Here is a 22659-nt window from a genome sequence, read left to right as displayed (position 1 = left end):
AAAGATGGGCATGATAAAGGACAAAAAAGGCAGGGACCTAACAGAAGCAGAAGAGATTAAGAAGAGGTGGCAAGAATACACAGAAGAACTATACAAGAAAGATCTTAATGTCCCTGATGTCCACCCTGGTGTGATCACTGACCTTGAGCCAGACATCCTAGAAAGTGAAGTCAAGTGGGCCTTAGGAAGCATTGCTAACAACAAAGCTAGTGGAGATGACAGTATTCCAGCTGAGTTATTTAAAATACTAAAAGATGATGGTGTTAAAGTGCTGCACTCAATATGCCAGCAAGTTTGGAAAACGCAACAGTGGCCACGGGATTGGAAAAGGTCAGTTTATGTTCCAATTCCAAAGAAGGGCAACGCCAAAGAATGCTCAAACTATCGCACAATTGCACTCATTTCACATGCTAGCAAGGTTATGCTCCAAATCCTACAAGCTAGGCTTCAGCAATACATGAACCGAGAACTACCAGATGTACAAGCTGGGTTTCGAAGAGGCAGAGGAACTAGAGATCAAATCGCCAACATTCGCTGGATCATGGAGAAACCACAAGAGTTCCAGAAAAATATCTACTTCTGCTTCATTGACTATGCAAAAGCCTTTGATTGTGTGGATCACAACAAACTGTGGCAAATTCCTAAAGAGATGGGAGTACCAGACCACCTTACCTGTCTCCTGAGAAATCTGTATGCGGGCCAAGAAGCAACAGTCAGAACCGGTCATGGAACAACCGATTGGTTCAAAATAGGGAAAGGTGTACGACAAGGCTGTATACTGTCACCCTGCTTATTTAACCTATATGCAGAGTACATCATGAGAAATGCCAGGCTGGAAGAATCACAAGCCGGAATTAAGATTGCAGGGAGAATCATCAACAACCTCAGATATGTGGACGATACCACCCTCATGGCAGAAAGTGAAGAAGAACTAAAGAGCCTCTTGATGAGGGTGAAAGAGGAGAGTGCAAAAGCTGGCTTGAAACTCAACATAAAAACAACTAAGATCATGGCATCTGGACCCATCAATTCCTGGCAAATAGAAGGGGTAGAAATGGAAGCAGTAACAGACTTCATTTATTTGGGCTCCAAGATCACCGCAGACGGAGACTGCAGCCATGAAATTAAAAGACGCTTGCTCCTTGGGAGGAAAGCTATGGCAAGCCTAGATAGCATATTAAAAAGCAGAGACGTCACCTTGCCGACAAAGATCCGCATAGTCAAAGCTATGGTTTTTCCAGTAGTAATGTATGGCTGTGAGAGCTGGACCATAAAAAAGGCCGAGCGCCAAAGAATTGATGCCTTTGAACTGTGGTGCTGGAGAAGACTCTTGAGAGTCCCCTGGACTGCTAGGAGGTCAAACCAGTCAATCTTAAAGGAAATCAACCCTGATTGCTCATTGGAAGGATCGATAATGAAGCTCAAGCTCAGATATTTTGGTCACCTAATGCGAAGAGAGATCTCTTTGGAGAAGACCCTGATGCTGAGAAAGATTGAAGGCAAAAGGAGAAGAGGACGGCAGAGGATGAGATGGTTAGATAGCATCACTGAAGCAATGAGCATGAAACTGAGCAAACTCAGGGAGGCAGTGAAGGACAGGAAGGCCTGGCGCAATATGGTTCATGGGGTCACGAAGAGTCGGACACGACTTAACGACTAAACAACAACAAATATAATTAGGTATTGTACAAATCATCCTTCCCCTACTATTCTTTGTTCTTGAAATCAAGAGTATTACAAAAGAGTATTATAAAAGAGTAGCAGATGTCAGGAGTGGATTGATGAAAAATTGGCACAGCTTCTGCAATCTGGATTAGATTGATCTAATTAGATCAAAATCCTCTAAATAAATAGCAACAACAGCTATTAGTGCTGATCCAGATTCAAATGGCTAAACTTTCAAGGGCAACAGATTCAGAGCATGCACATGACTTCCGTTAGGAAACCTTTAAAACAGCTGCATCTTCTCTGAACTCCAGTAGCTGACATGCAATTCTGGGGAAAGACACATCTGGTTTAAGATGCATCTGTCTGGGGCTATGTGCATAGACTGAATTAATTTTTTCTCTTTGAATCTGGATCTCTGCGCAGCCCTAAAGGCTATATCAGAAGCATCTTTCTTCAATCTGTAAATATATTATTTATGTCTAGGTCAAGTGAGTCATACCTCAACCTTAAATAAATAAAATATATGGCCCAACATTCTCTCAAATTACCCACCTGTTGTGCCACTTGTGAAACAAACAACAGAAAGATCATCTGGTTTGGGAGGCTGAAATGAGATAAAGCAATAACAGTTTAGTCCAAATGGGTATTTAATATTATACTTGGTCATAAATAGGTATTGATGATTAACAAAGTGAAAAGTTAGTACTTACAACTGGTTTGCTTAAATTGTCTCTTCCTAGTGCCTGTATGGAAAAGAAGGAAAAACTGTACTTGAGACAATTTCAGGAAGATAACTTCAAGGAGATTTTCCTAAATGAATAAAAGTCCAAATTTGGGATAGTTTATTAAATACAAATGTGGGGAGATTCAGGATCAGTAAAAGTAAGCACTTTATTACACAATGTAAATTTGAATTACAGTAATACCTCGGTTCATGAACGCTTCTGTTCATGAACAATTCGGTTCACGAACAGCACCATTCGCAAAATTTTGCTTCCATTCGCGAACTCCGCATTAGGTGACGAACACGACCCGTGGCCATTTTTCCTGCTGTGACACGTGGTCATGGCTTCCTGTCGGCGAGGGGGACTCTTCCTCTAAACAATAACTGCCTCCCCACCCGCCTTCCTGTCCTCCATGCCAGAAGTTGCCCCAAGCAAGGTTAGTGTTCTCTCTCTTCATACTGTACTATACTTTGTTTCATATTTTTGTGTTTTTTAAAAAAATACATATGGTTCAGAACGGATTAACCGTATTTACATTAAACCTTATGGGAAAATTTGATTCGGTTGGCGACCAAAATTGATCGGCGACCACATTCGTAGGGGTCAGAACGGATTAACCGTATTTACATTGAACCTTATGGGAAAATTTGATTCGGTTCACAACCAATTCAGTTCGCGACCAGAGTCGTGGAACAAATTAAGTTCGTGAACCAAGGTACCACTGTATATAATTCACTGCGGATGGATATGATGATGGTCTACCAATTTAGACTATTTTAAAAGGGCTGGATAGAATCATGAAGAACTGGACTCTCAATGGCAGTGTATCTTAAATGTGAGCTGCTAGAAATCAGTAGAGGAAGAGGAATATCTCCCTATTTACTTTTGTGAGGTTCCTGAATTCATCTGTCTGTTTACTGTGTGACACAAAATTCTGGATTAAACAGGCTGTTGGCCTAATCCAGAACAGTCCTCCTTAGATACTCTACAAGTGTTGAGAGTGAGTTAGAGATAACTTTTAATATTAAAGTCATGGAAGAATTTACTTCAAGATGAAAATTTCACAATTTAATTTAATTTATCCTTCTATGAAGCTTCTATTCTGGGAGAAACATTGCTATTAAGAATCAATGCAATATAATGTTCTGTTTTATTTGGTATTGCAAAGGAAAAAAAAAAGGAATGACTGCATGATATTAATGATTAGATTAAAAAAACAAAGACAACATTGTGAAGTCATCCCAACCTGCCTGGTAATTAATGTTTGTAAAAATGAATATAAGAATAGGGAGAGGATGGATATGTATCCAGCATGATGTCTAGTCAAGTCAGAACTATACAGGCCAAATGCTATACCATTTGATTAAAAAAAATTACCCTAAAAAGAATACTTGTAGCATGTTTTTATATCCTATTGATCAAATGGTTCAACTTCTTCCAGAAGCATTAGAATGCAAACAGGTCTCTGAATATAACATTTAGTATGACAAGTTTTGAGACTCAAGGTTAAATTATAAAGGCACTGTAGTGAACATATTTATTTTTCTAGATTTAAGGTTAATTAGCAGTTTCTGTCAAAACAAGTTTCTTAGAAGACTCAATCCAATACCTCAGCTGCCTGAAAAGAAAGTATTTCAACTCCCAGTGTAACTCCTTTTTCTTTTAGTCTGTCATCAAAAGGATCCATCAAAATAATTGTCTTTAATCCTGGCATTTTTCCTTGCTCACAATTCTCCAGTATTGTCTCTGCTTTCTCAGGTTTATCACAGATCACTGTCGAGATGTCAGCTGAAAAAATACAAACAATTGGAAAGTTTTATCTAATTCCCATTTGGGAGATGAGGATCACTCACAAAGGAGTAACACAAGGAGAGTGTTTGCTTGCTGGAATACCTTCCCTTGATGCTTTTGTCAATAGCATTTTATTAAGTAATCAAGCCATTTGCCTCTGAAATGATTTCAATAACTACTTTGGATAGACTTTATTTTGCAGTTTGTGCTGTCAGGATTTGGCAGTCTACTCTTGATAGCATCAAGGGGCATCAAAAAGGAGGCTCAAGGCTATATGTAACTTTTGATTTGCCTAGTCCTAATCTACATTCATTCCATCATTTCCTCAAAATACCAGAAGGAAAACATGCTTTCAAGTGCCCAAGAAATGTTGCTTTAAGAGCATTGTGCTGGTAACACTGGCAAACCTCTCTTCACCTTCTCAAATAAACATTATCAAGATTCCTTACCAGGTTGATCTAATGCGGGAAAATAGCAAGTGAGAGAGAGAGAGAGAGAGAGAGAGATCATCCTATATTATTTCCAAATATTAACTATTCCTGCTGCATAGCTTTATGGAAGGACCAGCAGGTCACCACTGCATGAGCTTCTATAGCTTGTTGTACCATGCTATTAAGGGAGAAACCAGCTTGTCCAGACTAGCAAAAGAAGCCCATTATGATTACACTTTCCCAAGAGAGACACCTTCTGTACAATTAACAACCTTTATTGGTAAGTTGTGATTCAATCATTTTTTTCCCACAATTAAAGCATTATGAGCCATTTAATCACTGGAAAGAGCCAACTAGTTCTACTTTGGACTGAATCTTCAGTGTTGTTTTGCTATTACGATGCCAACTTCACTAAGTTCAATGAAGTTCCAGAATCTAATATCTTTGCTGTTATTCTACAGATTTAGTTACTAAAGTCCTTGAATCTGGCCCTATTTCCAATGTGTTGAACAAGACTGATATTAAAAGGTATCATTGCCTGAGTTATAAATAAACTAATGAATCTGGAGTGATTTTTCAGAGCCAGGAATTATTTATTTATGCAAAAAGGTTAGATAGGGTGGAGTAGTGGTTAAGGCACTGAACCCTGGAAACAGAGGTTCTAGTCCACCCTCAGCCACAGAAGCTCACTGGGTGACTTTGTGCCAGTTACTCTCTCCCAGCCCAATCCATAGTATTGTTGTGGGGAAAAAAAAGGAGATGGAACAACATGAACAGTGCCTTGAACTCTTGTACAAAAGGCAGGGTATAAATCTAATGAAGAATAAATAGATACTGTTGGAATTAATTAAAAAGGCTTTGAAAAACTTGCTGAGATAGAGGTCGGAAGCCAGCAATCAAATCTGTTTCCACTGCTGGATTTTCTCCTTGAATAAATAAATAAATCCATGTTGAGAAAGGAAAAGACTTACCTTTATTGACAATGTACACAATTGCCTCTGGGCCCAAAGTATCATAAAGGGGAACTGGTACCATCGAGTAAGTATAGCAAGCAAGCTCTGAGATGATCCACTATGCAGGAAACAGAAAGAAAAGAGTAACGTATCCTTCTACATTCTCCTATCAGAGCACTAAATAACATTTATATTACAGGCCTTATGCTGGAATTGTTTGCATTGAATAGAAGCTACACACAAGAACCTTTGCAAGAAGCAGGATAGGGATACCAACTGCTAATAATTAACGTATCTCAATAACTTGGGGATGCGGTGGCGCAGCGGCTTAATGACGCTGAAAGTTGTCGGCCAGAAATGGTCGACGCTTTAGCGGTTCGAGTCCAGCCTTCACGTTAACAGGGTTGAGCTCCTGTTTCCTCCCCAGTTCCCGTCAACCCAACAGTTCGAAAATTCACGTGAGTAGATAAATGGGTACTCTCACTCTGGTGGGAGGAAAAATGCTGGCAGCGCCTTGCAAAAGGAGTCAGGAGCAGTTGCCGGTAAGTGCGAAACCGTGGTCACCCGAAAAAAGGGCACGAAGCAACGGAAACTCCGCCTCCTGCGCTCGCCAGCTGGGCTCTGCTCTAGGAAGGAGGCTCTGGCAAACCACTTCCGAAACACCTTGCCTTGAAAACTGCAAGGACTCGTCCAAAAGCAGTCACTGCAGAGTCGGTAACGACTGAGTGCAGATTAAAAAAAAATAATAATAACTGCAGCACTAGGGTAAACAGCATGTAAAAAAGTCTCCTTAGAAAAATTTTTGTACAGCACATATTAATTCTAGCCAAATAGGTATCCAGAATTCCATTGCTACTTGGATTATTTTCTCCAACACTAAACAATAACCATACAAAAATAGGCACCAATGAGGATACCAAGAATTCACTCAGGCAGTTGTGTTCATATATTGTAATTAAATCAGTTCAGATAATAACAATCAGGTTATTATGATTTGATTACATTCCTAAACTATAATTTCCACAAGTTACCTCTGGCCTATTCTGAGCAAAGATGCCAATGAATTGATCCGATGAAGGTTTACATCCTCTGTACAAAAGGCCTGATCCCAAATATTCAGCTCTGTCCAGGACCTATAGATCGAAGTGAAAATGGATTGTTCCTCATATTTGCAAAAAGTTTGAGTTATTCATAAACATTGCCGTATAACCAACCTGTTGATAAGACAGCCATTGGTATGGTTGCTTTGGCTTTCGATATCCTAAACAAGGACCATTTTCTGCAAGCAAACAAAGGAAGAAAAAAAATGTGTGCTTGGGGAAAGCTGAAAATTACTCAATGCCAATGTGCTTAATTTAACGGGATTGTCAATAAGATTTCATACATGGTAGCTGCTAAGCAGTGCTTTTCTGAACACTGGGGAATCTGTGGTGCTAAACATTTTGGGTAGATTTGTACAGGAATGCATTCCATTCCAGGAACTCTATCTACCCTGTTTGAATGTTGGTTATAGATTTTAAAAATAAAGATCAAGACATTTCAAGAGGCATTACTTATTTGAAATATTTCAATAGCTTTTCTATATTACATTCAGAGACATAGTGAAATAATGAAGTGCCTTAATTAAAAGAGAACAAACAGTATGAAGGAGATTGAAGATTGACATCTTGATTTATTTAAGCACAGAAGTCCAACACTAAGTACTCTTTGGCCAATGAAATGAGGCCAAAGAAAGAAGTTAACCCTGATATATGAGCTATTTAGGGACGAAGAAGAAGTCCACAGAGAAGATGCTATGGCACTTCTTCTCCCTACTTAAGTCAAAATAGCATCTTGAGCTACATGCATGGACAGCTTAAATCATGGAAATATTTAATTAACTACTCCTCCCTCAGATCTGTATTGTGCTTCAGATTCATAGGCAAAAAAGGTGCTTTGGAGCATGAAGAACACTCATATAGTACCTGTCTGCAACTTCTTAAATGTGCTGCATCTTTCTTTGGGAAGATACGCATTTGGTTTAGGAAGTTGCAGATGGGGTAGTACATCATGTATTGGTCCACACACTCCAAAGCATTTTTTTTTTTTTTTTGCCTTTGAATTCATAGCCTTTTACACCCATAGTTGAGGTATTTCTCCTGCACTGGGCTTCATAGTGTCTTTTAGATTTAATCATGGACCTGTTGCATCATTTGATTTGGCCCAAGTCATGAAATAGCAATCAAGCATTTCATTTTACTCCTAGAATAGTTCTTTTTCCACAATAAGGAGACTATAATAAGTTTCCTAGAATATTCCCTTTGATGAAGAGAATATTCTCCAACAAATTAGTTACTTTAGAAGAGCATCCTCAAGAGTATTAAATAGAATAGAGGAGCTATATCAATGCTAACTATCATAGAAAGACCATGATCCATGTCTTCTCCATTATGTAACTACAAACCAACACTGCAACAAGGAATCTTTCAATAGCATTTTACTATTAGGCTTTGTTAAATGCCACACAACTGAAAAGTGCTACAGTACTCCCTGCTTCAAATGTGGTTAGGGTTTTAAGGCCAGCCATTCAAATTAATACCAGGATAGAAAGTATGTAGACAACAGTGATTATTTGATTTTGATGTATCAACATTCTCTGGACTAATTCCACACTGACCTGATACATAACGTCCTCTTCTGAATCCTTCATATAAGGTCTTTGCATCCTCATAGTAATAAGACAGAAGCTTTCCTTCAGGGACAAGCGCACTTCTTCTAGCTCCTCCCTACATCAAGGGATCATTACTGTTAATTTGTACCTCTATAGAGAATGCATTTCCAAACCTCATAACCAACCTAAATTCATGTTTTGCTGATTTACATGACAATTTTATCTTATAAAGTATTAAGATATTATAAGCTATTCCAATTTGTAAAAATATAGCTAGTGCCAGACTAACTCTCACTCTGATCATAATCTTGGAAGAAGTCTGAAGGTTTTTGTTTGCTTGTTTTTAATGGAAATACCACATTCGGGGCAGGGATGGGGGAGAGCACAACATTCAGTTATGAACAGACACAGCATTTGCATTACCTCAGTGCCAACAGATTGTTTGTTGAGGTCAACAGGGCATATAATTGGCTTGGGTTTTGTTATCAACCATAGGAAAACTGTTGTTCCAAAAGTAATAAGACCAATCAAAGCAGGAGTTGGGAGTGGAGAAAATAAGAGCTGAAGTATCCAAATCATACTGATGGATTATTTCTGCCAGACAGCTGAATCCTAAAACAAGAGGAACCAGAAAGCAATGGACAAAAATTCACTACTCATATAGAAAGGAATATAATAACATCCTTTGAAGCATCAGAGAATATATACCTTATTACTGAGTTTGAACCTAAATAAAAATAACTAGTACATCATCATTAACATAGCAAGATCAGAGAAGGTATTCAATATGCATCATGCTACAGAGAGCAAAAAATTAGAGGTAATGATAGCCATAATCATTTGAATTGGTCCCTGTGCATTTTCAGGTAGGCCAAAGAGTTAATTTGTTAACTCAGCCAAGTCTGAAACTATTACGTAGCCCATTGGTACATGCTATTTTCACCTATATTTGCTTACCTCTGTCCCATTAAAATCAATAAAGCTTTTGAGAGAATGACTAAGAATCAGATTATATTGTTGATGTCTTTTACTGGGGAAGGCAGGTTAAAAAATAAATAAATGACTCCTGATAACTGTGTAACTACAGGACCTGATACTTACTGTACGCCCCTTCATTCTACTTCAGAAATGTACATATACAGCTATTTCTAAGCTAAATTAAAGTGCATATAAAAATTCAGATAAATACAAACAGGGAAGATAATAAACTGAGCTAGTATTTAAAGTTTTCCATATAGTTTCTTCTGCAGGATATTCATCCCTTCAGAAATTTGTCTTGCTTCCACTCTCACATTTTCTATGCCAAGCAAAGAAGAGTTGATATATTTATGTATTTCAAAAGATTCATTCTTAAAGTCCATGAAAGCTTTTCAAGGAGGATTTCAAAATTTCAGGACTCAAAAGAAATTAATAACATTTATATTCGTGATGCCAAATTCTCAATTATTACTAATCAAACACAAAATAATTTGCAAAAAACCAAGGAGGCAAATGGCATTTCAGAAATCAATACATTACAAGAAACCATTACTTACAAACATTTGCATTTCCACTTCTAGAAGAAAAATTGTGTTCTAGGAGAAAAAAATTGTGGGAAGCTAGAGATCCTAAAAGTCAAGGTGTTCATACATCGTCATAGCTTACTTTAAAACAACTAAAATACTTCTTGTAAGCTAGAAAGTTACTTTTATTCTTGCAGGCAGCTGATTTTCCAACTTGAAACACTCTGTTTTTAGTTACGTCTCAGGATTCTGCAATATACCTAGTACCCACTTAGAGGCCTGTTTACATGAGGGTTAAGCTTATTGCAGGAATTTTCAAATTAGCTCATTTTAGGCTAACATTCCACTAAGAATTTTAGGACTAAGTCTAGTTATCTACTTAACTGAGGAATTTTCATTGGCTAGGATTTATAGTACTTTGAGTCTTTTATTAAGACTTGCAGAACTTAAACTGACTTAGGAAAATAGTCTTGTTACTACCTCAGCTGTATTAGCCAGATGAGCTCTAATTAATTCACAAAGACAAGGATCAGTCAGTCCATATCTATGATATTTTTCCGACACAGTTGTCTCTAGGCCTAGAATGTGCATATATATATCCGTATGTGTGTGAAATTGTGAACAGTGAAGTCAAAAGAAATAAATGCAGACAGCACAGTGATAATCAGCTATTAACAATGTCCATTCAAAAAACAGTTTTGGGTTACCCAAACATTCTTGCATTGATCAACTGATTATGACATTTAGCAATCAAAAAGCCCTTTGTCCTAGTTCAAGTCATAGGAAATAGAATTGAATCACTTGATAGATTGTAACTCAGCAGTTCATACTCCAAATGTGTTGTTTCTGTATTTCATTTCCCTCTGACCTACATTCTGCCTTATCCTTAAGTAAATGACTGTGTTCAGACCTGTGTTCAGAATTGCAATGCCCAAGTCCTGAAGTTTTTAAAATTCTGAGTCAGAACAATTCTGCTTTATTAATAGAAGTGGGTAATTCATGCTACAAAATTGAGGATAAAAGGCTGCAAGCATATTTTTTCATGGGGACAATCCCCCCATTCCTGAAGTGGAACAATTTTACTATGAATAAACATGAATGAAGAACTTGACATAAATGCCAGCTGGGAGTTTGGGCCAGTTACTCTCTCTCAGCCCAACTCACTTTACAAGGTTTTTGTTATGGGGAAAATAGGAGGAGGAAGGAGTATTAGGTATGTTCACCACCTTGAGTTATTTATAAAAATAAAGGTGGGATAAAAAAAATCTAAAAACAAAAAAACCCAGCTAGATATCAATATAGCTCTGAGTCTTTGGAAATAGCTGGCAGAAACAGAAACAAAACAGAAAGTTCAAGCAAAATAAAACCAGTTAGGCCTTTTAGCAGTGATTAAATAATATCTAATGTTTTTTCATATCCTAGCAGTAAAGCTTGTTAAAATTAATTATACAAGAAGTTTTCTCTCTTGAGGTAGATGGAATAATAATTAGCTTTCTCTGCTGGCCTGGACAAGTTGGCTTTCCATTTAATAGCATGACACAGCTTGCAATGATAGTGGAAATCCAAATTACAGAAATCTTTAACAGTGGAAGCAATAGAGAAAGGCATTGGGTCTCTTTCCCCCATTCAAGATAATCTCAGTTGCATTCAAGGAAAAAAACAACCCACCAACTTCTAACTTCACTAATTTGATAAGGCATATCTCAGTGTGTTTTCACTTGTTAGTGAATAGATGCTGATAATCAGTTAGTTATCATTGGAAACACACCATTTTCTTTTGATCCTAGTATTACATCCCTACCATGGGCAAGTGTATGCATACACATAACCTTCAAGATAACACTTGATATTGTGGGATGTAGTCCATTCTTCCATATATCTTATGTAATAAGATGTATCATTCTTGTGAGAGAGGTCTGAAGTGGATATTCACTAGAACTATAAAACTTCACATGTTCTTTAGTGGAGTGTATGATCTGACTAATTCAAAACCCACCATCTTCAATTTAAAAATCAAATGGAGTGGGGGAGGGGGGACTTCCATACAAATCCCTGGAAAGCCATCTTACTTTCCTTCATATGAGGGTAAGAACAAAAGTAGAAACAAACAGAAGTGCTATTGTGGGAGTTTGTTAAATAGCATCTAGGCATGCGGAAGATAGATGAGGTCTTTCTGCATCAGCTGACCAGTCTTTCAAAGGGGATTTCAGTTATTCACCTTCTGCTAAGAATCTAACTTCAGTCAAAATTCCAACATATGCTTTCTTGCTGACACCTTTATTTAGGAGTCAATAGAAGGATGAACAAGGGGGGTTTCTGTTGTAACAGAGAAAAATGGTTGAAGGAGTGAAGGTGATTGGCATTTTGGAGAAAGTTATTTTATTATACTTCAAGTTGTGATATCCAGAGGCAAAGGAACTAAGAAGAGTCAGTCCTTCATATTGGACTTCAGAAAAGTAGGTTTTGGTGAACTTCAAGGGAAAACAACCCCGACTGAACAATGTCAAATATTTACAGAGAAAATTAGCTGGAAAGAATGGAAAACTCTACAAAATGAAATATTGTAGATGCGATTGTAAACAATCACAATAAGAAAAAAATGAGAGAAATCTTAAGAGGCCAGTGTGAAGAGGCCAGCTCTCTAAAATACTGAAGGGAAAAGGGGGGATGTTCAAGAAATGGAAGGAGGGGAGTATACTTGAAGAATATCAAGTAGTCTCTACAAACTGTAGGAACTGTGTCAGAAATGGTAACTCAAAATGAGCTAAGCCTTGTGAAAGGTACCAGAATAACAAAAAGGAGTTATTGGACATGGTTAGAAGTAAAATAATTCTTTGGCTATGATTAGAAATTAAAGGAAAACCAAAGAGGCCATAGATCCATTGCAAGGAGTAGATGGTGAATGAGTGAGGATGAAAAGACAGAACTTCTTAACTGCTAGTTTGGTATTAAGGAGGGCCATGCATTACAGACCTGGCAACTTAATGTCTGTACTGGACAAAAAGCATGCTTATGAGCACTTGGATAGACATGCTAGAATTAACAGGAGTCCGCATTATACCTGATTTACTAAACTAGTAACTTTATTTAGCTTAATCAGGGGAATGCTGCCTTTATAGTGTGCTAGGTCTCAGCAAAACCTTCAGCAGGGTGCCTGATGACATTCTCCTTTATGAAAGAATAAAATATGGGCTAGAAGATGCTATTAGTTTGACTCACAGTTGACTGAATTACAACATTCAAAGAGCATTCATTAATGTTTTCACATCCATGTGGAGGAAAACAGTGAATGGGCCTGAAACTATTGACCATTTTTATCAGTGACTTGAGTGAGGAAGTAAAGGTTAAAGTTTGCAAATGACACAAAGGTAAGTTGGGGGCTGATAATTTAGATTAAATAGAAAAGATTCAAAAAGATCCAGACAGGGTGAACAGTAGGCTAAAATTAATAGGATGGAATTAATTGAAAGAAAACTAAAGTTTTGCATCTGGGTAGAAAAAAATTGAGGCATACGTTTCTTATGCTGCTGTATGCAAGCTGCCTATGTAGTATCAGTTAAACACTTTTTGTAAGACTAGTCATACATTGTAAGTGGATTAGTCTGATCCACTTGTATAATATCCTCTAATTGAAAAGCAGATCAGATTGCCACTTTGGAATTGCTAAGACTTAAATGATCGTCATTTAACATTTTCAAGATCATTCATCACTTACATGCCAAGAAATGTACGAAGTTTAAACAGTTTCAAGTGATAAGGAAGAAGTTCAGTTATTGCATAAGATTCTGCAAACTGTGGCTTTTGTCCTTTAGCAGATGCATTACTGACTTGCTAGCACGTTTGAAAAATGCTCACGCCCCATTAGTACAAGAAGCCCTTCTGACCCATTTATCAGTAAATAGAAAGATAACTATAGCAAGAGCAATTCTAAGGTTCATGGTGTTGTGAATTTACAACTACTCTTATCATTTAAGTCTTAACGTGCAGAATAATTCTTTATAATTAACTCAGACTCATCTCAAAGGGTTTTTTTTTCCCCTCTTAAGAAAAACAATTCTTATTAAAACTATTTGTGATCTTGAAACCTGCTATTTGTTGCCAAATGAACTACTTTGAGCTCCATTAAATTTGAAAATCAATTAGAAATTAGCCATACTTAACATATGATGCTCTAATCTCATTGATGTGAAGGTGGAACATGGGAACAGTGTCTCCATATGTATTAAGAATACTGAGTAAGAGTGCTTCAGAGTGGCTGGAAGCAGAAAAGTCATAGGAAGCTAACTATTGCTGCTCAAAGTAATTTAGCAAATTTTACTGCAACAAGAACCCCCTAGAAAAATTAGAGTTTGTAATTTACATTAGAGTATATAATAGGTCCTTCTACAAATGCTTGTTATTCCTTAGATCCAGCTATCTTCTCTAATTTTTCATTCAGCTTTGGGCCTTCACTGTAATTGGGAAGAAGTAAGAGCTGCAGATTACGCAGATGTTCAGCTGAAGGGACTCAGGCACATAGACTTTGGCTGTGTTCACCCGGTGGATTAAACCATAATGTGCTTAGCTTGTTTCTGGTTTCACATGTTGTGCCCTTAAATGGCACATTATCTTTCTGTCATACTGCCTTATTAAAATCAATATACTATGCAGTATATATCGTAAGCCACCTTTGAAACTTAGTAGCAGACAGATGAGAATTAAAACAAACAAACCTCTCCCTGTGCAAGCAGTACTGTATGCTACAAATGCTTGTGAATTATTATACAATTTTTCAAAATGTTTAGAATTCTAGGGGATATCCCTCCATTAAAATCACCAGATAAAAGGGTCGACACCCTTAACTTTAAAACACACGAGTTAAAACACCTGGATATAGTTAACTTAAAACTAAAGCTATATAGAAAGGACATTCCATAGACAAGCTGTGATTCCCTTTGTTGACATGCACAGTACCTGTATGAATAAGTTCCTGTGGGAGGGGAGGAATCATCTTTCAGTCCTTTGGGCCCCAAACCATTTAAAAAGAAAATATGCAAATGTTCAACAGGAGCTAATATCATATATAACAGAATGCAAAAACTGTCCATGTTAGCCACAACTTTCTATATGTAGCAACCCTAAATACACTGCCATCTTAAGAAAGGAAAGTAATTTAATTATCATGTCATAAAGCCAAACAAGCCACTTTTGAGCAGAATGGATTTAGAAGTACTTGCAACCTGTGTATATGCTATTTTAGGTGGAATGCTATTTCATCAAGAGCTAGAAAGGCTAGCACTTTCCCAAGCCCTGAGAATTATCCACCATCACTTTTGGTTATGCAGAATGCTAAATCATGGGTTATTGAAAGCACAATTATTGGATTCAGTGTTAAACCCAAACTAAATCACTACATCATGGCTTTAGCCCAATATGGAAACACAAACTAAGCGACTTAATCTACTTCAAGCAATGAATCCCAGACAGCCTCCAAACTAAAGATCATTCATACTAAACCAAATAACTATGTGAAGTTGTGCAATTATCCACCTTGTCTGAATTACCTTCCTTCCTCAAGCTGGAACTAAGGAAGCATTAAAGCATTAATGAGCCATACTACCTACTGAGTAATAATCATTAAAAGCAGCAGAAGCTAACAATCACAGAATATGTGATTTTCTCCCAGAGACTAGACAAACAAACAGTGCAGACTATCGAAGTGTAGCTTTAACATGAATAGACCCCCTCTTCTTTTGTAGTTTGCAGAGTTTCCCCCCACCTGCATTCAAGACTTCATGCAGGTATACCCTGAAGAGTCAAATTAAAGTCAAAACCAAAATGCTTAGCATGAAGTGAGAACTTGGTAATTCATCCAATCAGATACTGTCTTGAGTTCACAAACTGCATTAAGCTTTCACAGAATTTGTGGTGGAGTTAGTGTGATGAGTTAACCCTTGCAGTCCATTAAACATACTGTATGATTTAGCTTTGGATATAAACTAAGTAATTATAGCTTGAACATGTTATGGTTAAAATAAACCATACTTAATATATAAATATAGCCCAAATTAAAGAAAGCTGGGATACAAATAATAACAGCAACAGTTTCAAATTATATTCCCACAAAAGTTACTAGAAATGTACAATTATAAACTAGCCATCTCTGAATTTCCATAATCCTCCAGAAATGTCACTTCATGCATACATCTTTGAGAAAAAGAAATAATCTTACCTATACTGACATCCAAGAGTATATAAATTCCACTTACCAAACAGACACCATTCATTACAAGCCTACTGCAGACTGTATCTCACAATCCTTAAATAATAGTTACATTCAGGAAATGTTGAAAGCAGCTGTAGTAAAAGGCAGACTTTTCTACCAGGAAGTGACTAATTGTTCTCAAGGTTATGTTACTTTATTTACACATTTGATGAGCAATATTTTTGTAGGGCTGACTTCTGCAAATATATAATATTAAACTGTGTGCTGTTCTCTGTAATGAGGAAGAAAGTGAAGAATTCTAGTACTCACATTTAGGTAAAAAGTGTCAGAAAATGAACTGAATTGCTCATAGGTCAGACTTTCCCCTTTACAACTTTAAACTTTTATCCCATTTTTTTTCATGTAGTCTTCACAATAAGAAGGAAAAGTATCCTGAATGGAGAACTATTCTGAACAGTTTTTCCAGCTACAGTTTGGTTAAAGGCACAAATCTGTTTCCTACAAAGATTGGGAATCACAATTATGGACATAATGCATTACTTTTGACAGCAACACGTTCATGCCAACTAAGAAATAAAACTACACTTCGCAACCCAGAAAAGCCGCTTTGGGGTGTATGAGGTTTTTTTTCTTTCTATTAAAAAGCCACTTTTGGTTTCCTTCTGTGAAGACCTCAGTTGCTGATTGCTGAAAGCAGTGACCTAGTTTTATGCCACTTGAATATAAGAAACGTGAAATCTGTAGTATAAAACCTGAAATAGCTTTGACCACTGTAAATGTAATATAAGGCCTAAAATAGGCTTTGCAAAGGTGCATGATCATTTACTCAGTAGTAACATAAGGAGGAGAGAAGGTAATGATGACAACCTTCAGCTATAAGATTATTTGCACTGCCACTTTGTCAAAGCCTTTTCTTATAAACTGATGTGTCTGACTCCTACAGTTAGGACTGATCAAACAACAAAACTATGTTCATTTCAAGATAACTGCTCTTTTCTGATTATTCTTACCTCTAGCTATTTTTTGCCTGACAGTAGTCATTCATGTTCTTATGTAAATAAGTCAGATACTTGTCATGGTCAGGATCAGGGTTACCCTAGCTGGGCACCAAAATCCAGGTGACCACTGTATGGCATCATGCTATAGAAAACTCTGTTTGTTGCCATCTAGTAATCATTTAGCTTTTTGCCACCCTGATACCGTAGCTGTAGATACTAACATGCATAAGGCCTTGATCCTTCAGACTGTAACTGCTAAACTTTCTAGCAGCCCAGTCAATGGTGAGACCAATGGCAAGAGATGCTGAGAAATCTACTTCACCTACAGCCAGAATACCAGAAGCTTCATAATCCTACTATATGGCATCATAGATAGATAGATACGTATTGGATTGTAGCTGCAGTGCTCATATTAAAATCAAGTGTAGAGTTAAGGTTTCTTAAGATACTTCTTGGACTTATCCTTTCCCATATATGCAAATCCTTTGAACACATTTGTTCTTTCAATGCTATCTACAACTATTTACAACTGCTGATATGGGTAAGCAAATTTTTTCATTAGAGACTCTCTTGAATTCTTCTTAATAGATTATAAAGAAAAATAAATTTAAATCTAGATCAGTAATAAATTATGTACTAGACATTTCTGAAAAACTTTGCCAAGAAAACTGCAGAGACTAGTCCAGGCAGTCACCGGGAATCAAAACTGACTCAAAGGCACAAACACACAAAAAAACCTTGTATGATTATCTATCTATCTATCTATCTATCTATCTATCTATCTATCTATCTATCTATCTATCTGTCTGTCTGTCTGTCTGTCTGTCTGTCTGTCTGTCTGTCTGTCTGTCTGTCTGTCTGTCTATCTATCTATCTATCTATCTATCTATCTATTAATAGCCATTAAACAGATATAACAATTTTAACAATTTTGAATGGACGAAAGTTAATTGCTTGGCTTACCTTCTTTCAACTGCAGAAATAGAAGAGGGAATAACAGTTTGTCCTACCTAGCACAACACCAAGGTTTAAAGTTTACTAATTTCATAAATGATTCTTATATATGATATCTCTTTGCTATCATTGTTCCATCTGCTTTCATAAAAATGATAGCAGTCTTGAAGCAGCCAGGTTAGGTTCAAAGGTAGGTCCTAGCCTATCAAACAGTGGCCGAAATGTGAGCTGATATAAAATGCCAGTTCACAAACAAGCAATGTTTATGCAAGAGCTTGCTAAACTCATAAAATGCATAAAGTTGCAAAACCAGCAAAGGGTTTTGCATGCTGTATTCTAATTCACTTTTTATTTGACTTGCATGTGCTGTATTCTAATTCATTTTTTATTTGACTTGAGGTTTTTCCCCCTCTTATTCAGCAGAGTGCCCATGTAGTAATAGAGAAATTATATGTATTTTTCTGGGGAACTGTTGTATATTTTTCATTAGAAACTGGGGACAGAGATGCAAGGAGTGTAGAGCAACTGACTGTCCCTTGGTGCAGTATGTAATGCACAACATAATCTATAAGTTTCAGGGGAAAATATTACATCAATATTTGCATGTGTGAAAAAAATCCTGAAGAATTCTAGTACAATCCCATTGGCAATCTACATGTAGTGCTCTTGATTTTTCTTTTTTTCTTGAGTTAGTTTTATAAAGACTGCTCACATCATTTGCAAAAGGTTAATGAAATCTTAACTGAATGAGGGACTCAATCCAGAACCTCTCTCTGCCTTGGAACTTGATGAAGCTAAGCAAAGCACTGAAATTGGCTTTGGAAGAACTATCATGCAATAGTTGGTAGAATACTGGTGATTTTTTTTCTGTGTTGATTCCATAGCTTTGACTAAACCACAGTGGTTGTTTTTATACATCAAACTAAACCATGGCTTACAGATCACAATGCCTGGGTTCACATAGTATGCTAAGCTCACAGTAAACAAACCATAATGTGGTTTACTGTGTTCTGTGAACCACTTCAGTGTCTCTTACATTCTAAGTACAGCATAAGAGAACCATTTTTAACTCAGCCACAGTATGGATAGCTTCATTCAGAATGTTATGAGGGCTTTTTAAAGGGAAAATAAAAGAAATAAGGCCTTTTTCTTTTTTTGTACATTGTGCAAACATCAGTTCTAAAATTTTCACATGCATAATGAATATTCTGAAATGCTTCTGCACATAATATAGCCTTATGTTGCATTTACACAGACATTCCTTATTAGTATATAGGGAAGCAGCCCCTCCATCAATTCATTCCCATGATAAAAGGCTGCAGACATATATAGTAAGTAAGTGAATAAGTTTATTGTTGTAACCACAGGTCATAACATAAATGCAAGCATATATACTGAGTGTAATGTTGATTAGAGAGTGTTTCCAAATGCCACCCAATTTGGTGTCATCTAATGTTAGTAACACTATCCTGTAGGTTTGTCACTGGTCAAGAGAAGAGAAATGTAATTGCTAGCACAGTGTATGAGAAAATCAGATAATTCAACTGGTTAGCTCTTCCTCTATTTGTTTAAATATATACATACAAAATAATTTATTCACATCTTACTTAAACATTTTAGTCATTATTTTCACACTATAGATGGTATAATGGCTAAAAGAACATGATTTATGTAGAGTCTCTTCCAAGTGAGGGCTTCCTAGCTTTTAGCTCCTGGCCATTTAGCTTTTCTTCCTCCTTCTGATTTATAAACCTGACTAGATTCTTAAATTCAATCTTAGAAATATTCTGATTTGTCTACTAGAGCACTTGGTATTCCCTGTGATTCTACAGAAGTGAAGGTCAGACTTTGAAGAAGCAAAATAGAATAGAGTATTAATGCTTTTGAACTTTGGTGCTGGAGAAGACTCCTGGGAATACCATGGGCAGCCAAGAAAACAAACAAATGGATCATCAAACAAATCAACCCAGAGTTCTCACTGGAGGCATAAATAACCAGGCTCAAATTATCCTAATTTGGACACATTATGTGAAGAGCTAGCTCTCTGGAGAAGGCTCTAATACTGGAGGCTCTAATACTGGAAAGGTAGAAGGAAAAGAAGAGGGCAACCAGCAGCAAGGTGGATACAGCATTGATTGGTTATAGTATCAATGAATGCACCATTGGAAGAACTGAAGGGCCAGATTAGGGACAGATCATCATGAAGAAAGTCTTGATGGCATACAATCATCATCAATCCAAATTCCAGTCAACTCATACAGGACTCTGATAAAACCCTTATCCTGAGATAGACAGTATAGTGCTTGTGGGAATCAATATTCCTTGATGGTTATTCCTTCTTGCCCCATTTCACTTTGTTTTAAATTTTCTTTGAATTTAATAACAAATGCAAAGTTGGGATACTGAAGAAAGCAATGCACCAGTCTCAAGGATTGTCTTTAAAAGACCAGAACACATCATTTCCAGCAGCCTACATCCTGATAAGCAGGGGTTAACACCAGACAATCAAGCAGAAAACAATACCCTAATCAAGGAACTATCAAGGAGAAAAACCACACACCCACCAAAACTGGCAGGGCAAGCTACTGTATATAACAGGGAGCAAACCCCACACTCGCTAGCACTGATGATGTTACCTAGTTGGGTAATGAAACATCTGCAAGCAAACAACCAAGCTCAGAGAACACCAAGGACTCCACCTCCACCTTGAACTACGTATATTCTCTTCTATTGGAATAATCTTTATTTCAAAACTGCCACTGGACCTTACACAAGTCCCATAGTCCTTCTTAGAGAATACAAATATTTCAAGGGTTCAGCCCAATATTTTGTTTGGAAATATGCCTGGGGAGGTAGAGGAATCCTGGACAAGATAGAGAGAATTGGCATGGAGCAACCTCACCAATTTATCATTTGTTACATTTAGTTAAGTCCTTCCATTGGTCAGTGTTATTTTAATACTGTGATAGGCAATTCTGCCTCATGGCAACCATTTTCTTAGAACACACATAACATACTCTAAAATTCCAAATGAGCACATCAGTCTAAAATGTTTGTCTATCTCTGTTGTAGATAAATCGTCAGACCTAAGAAATTGTGTATGGTCAAAACAGGCAAACAATTTTTATTTGCTATCTACTGTAGTCATATACTTCCCATTCTTTCAGTTTGTTTAAGATGAAAAATAGTCAGGAAAAGATCAAGAGCAAAAGACAAGATGTTGTAAGCAGTAATACTGATAATAAATTTCAAGTCAGAGTTCATTCAGGAAGGAAAAACAAACCTTTTGTAAGACTCTTCACTTTCTCTCTCTCTCTCTTTCTCTCTCTGTCTCTCTCTCTCTCACACATATACTTTGTGTTGAATTTGATTTCAAGGCAGATAGCTGAATGGTATACGTATACTTTACTATCAGAAATTACTTAATGACAGTATGAGGGTCATTTATCCATCTGAAAATCCTTTGTTTATGTTATGTCTGAGATTTCAAAAACACATTTTCCCTCATATTGATGAAATAAGAACTGTACACAAAAGTGATTTTCTATACCAGTCACTTATAACGGCTTGTTTCTTGTATCATACTAAGTCATAAGCTGTGCTTAAGCAAGCTGACCTAACTGAATTCAATCTAATTCAGGCAGAACTTATCAAAAGAAAAGCAGCAGTGACAAAAATTATTTATTTAAAAAAATATTCAGGACTTTCCAGTAAATTATTCCTCCAAAGATGAGGGTGTTACTGCAAGGAAACTAGTTACCATGGTGATCAAGGATTCAGTTAATTAGCACTGTTTGATGAATGGCAAAGGTGTTGATATCATAATTTAAAACAGGAGTATAAATAACATTAAAGAAAGAACAATGGAAGGTCTACAAAGGTATCTTAATATTTCTTGCAGCGATGCAGCACTACCTTAGCAAATGCTCGCAGTATTCATTTTCCATTTACTATGGTTCAATTATTTTATTTCTTATGACCATATATTCCACTAATACAATCCTTGCTATTGAAAGGTCCAAGCTCGTGGTAGCTTTTCAGGCTCCTTGCAATATTTCCCATCCTTTGAGTGCCCAAAAGTTAACCTCAGCTTTTGAGATTGCCATCAATAAAGTCAATGCACATCCATCTTATCTACACTACTACAAACTGGAGTATATATATGGTGACTGCGGGTGTGATGCTAAGAAGTCCCTCCAAGCTTTCATCAATCAAGTTCAAAAAGAAAACATTTCTGCTTTGTTTGGGCCAGTTTGCTCAGAGGCGGCCGAGGTACAGTATGTAATCTTCCCATTCAGTGATTATGCTGGCTTTTACTTGATTTTTATTTTGCAGCAAGCTGTTATGCTGGACTTCATTTTAATATTTTTAGAAGTGGAAATGGTAACCAAAATGTGACAACCTGTTCAGATTTCTAGCATGGTTTTTTCAGTGTATTCCATTCCATTCTACTACCCATTTAGATTTTCTTTGGGCTATCTATAGGCTCATCCATGTCTTAGAAATTTTTCCCTAAACTTGAATTGTGCACCATTGGATATAGATGTGTCATTTTACTTATATAAGGATCAGCATGGAATGGCATTTTCAGATATAATAGACCCTTTTGAGGGGATAACATCTTTCTAATTTCAGAGAAATAGGGAGGTAGACTCTTGAATGTTTTGGAATGCTTTAATGTTATCTTTTGGTCAGAACGGGATGATATTTGCAAAGATATTTACTGCTTAGAATTTGCATTCTTCCAAATGTGAGGCAGTAACAGTAAATAAGTGCATTTGT

At 36.8% G+C, this 22659-nt stretch overlaps 2 protein-coding genes across 3 annotated transcripts in view; one reads left to right on the top strand and one right to left on the bottom strand.

Annotated features, from left to right (window-relative positions):
* The window catches only part of ACSL5 (acyl-CoA synthetase long chain family member 5), a 36593-nt gene extending 18590 nt beyond the window's left edge, over nt 1-18003 (bottom strand). The window contains exons 1-9 of one of the 2 annotated variants that reach the window (XM_088132259.1): nt 17887-18003; nt 8642-8830; nt 8225-8333; nt 6783-6847; nt 6600-6701; nt 5587-5686; nt 4003-4181; nt 2379-2411; nt 2221-2272 (exon numbers count right to left, since the gene is read on the bottom strand). In XM_088132259.1, coding sequence (XP_087988385.1) covers nt 2221-2272; nt 2379-2411; nt 4003-4181; nt 5587-5686; nt 6600-6701; nt 6783-6847; nt 8225-8333; nt 8642-8797 — 796 coding nt within the window. In that variant the 5' untranslated portion in view covers nt 8798-8830; nt 17887-18003. Of the gene's footprint in view, nt 1-2220; nt 2273-2378; nt 2412-4002; nt 4182-5586; nt 5687-6599; nt 6702-6782; nt 6848-8224; nt 8334-8641; nt 8831-15968; nt 16076-17886 lie in introns of those variants that run through there. The other variant, XM_088132260.1, reaches the window with a different exon arrangement.
* Nucleotides 18004-21780: 3777 nt separating this feature from the next.
* The window catches only part of LOC103060465 (guanylate cyclase 2G-like), a 43885-nt gene continuing 43006 nt past the window's right edge, over nt 21781-22659 (top strand). The window contains exon 1 of the mRNA XM_088132582.1: nt 21781-22149. Within this exon, the coding sequence (XP_087988708.1) occupies nt 21781-22149 (369 nt within the window). The remainder of the gene's footprint in view (nt 22150-22659) is intronic.

Source organism: Python bivittatus, unplaced genomic scaffold, assembly GCF_059951505.1.
Source record: "Python bivittatus isolate LINGU-HERP-01145 unplaced genomic scaffold, Pbiv_v1 ctg000980_np1212, whole genome shotgun sequence".
Lineage (NCBI taxonomy): Eukaryota > Metazoa > Chordata > Lepidosauria > Squamata > Pythonidae > Python > Python bivittatus.
This window is presented reverse-complemented; position numbering and strand designations above follow the sequence as displayed.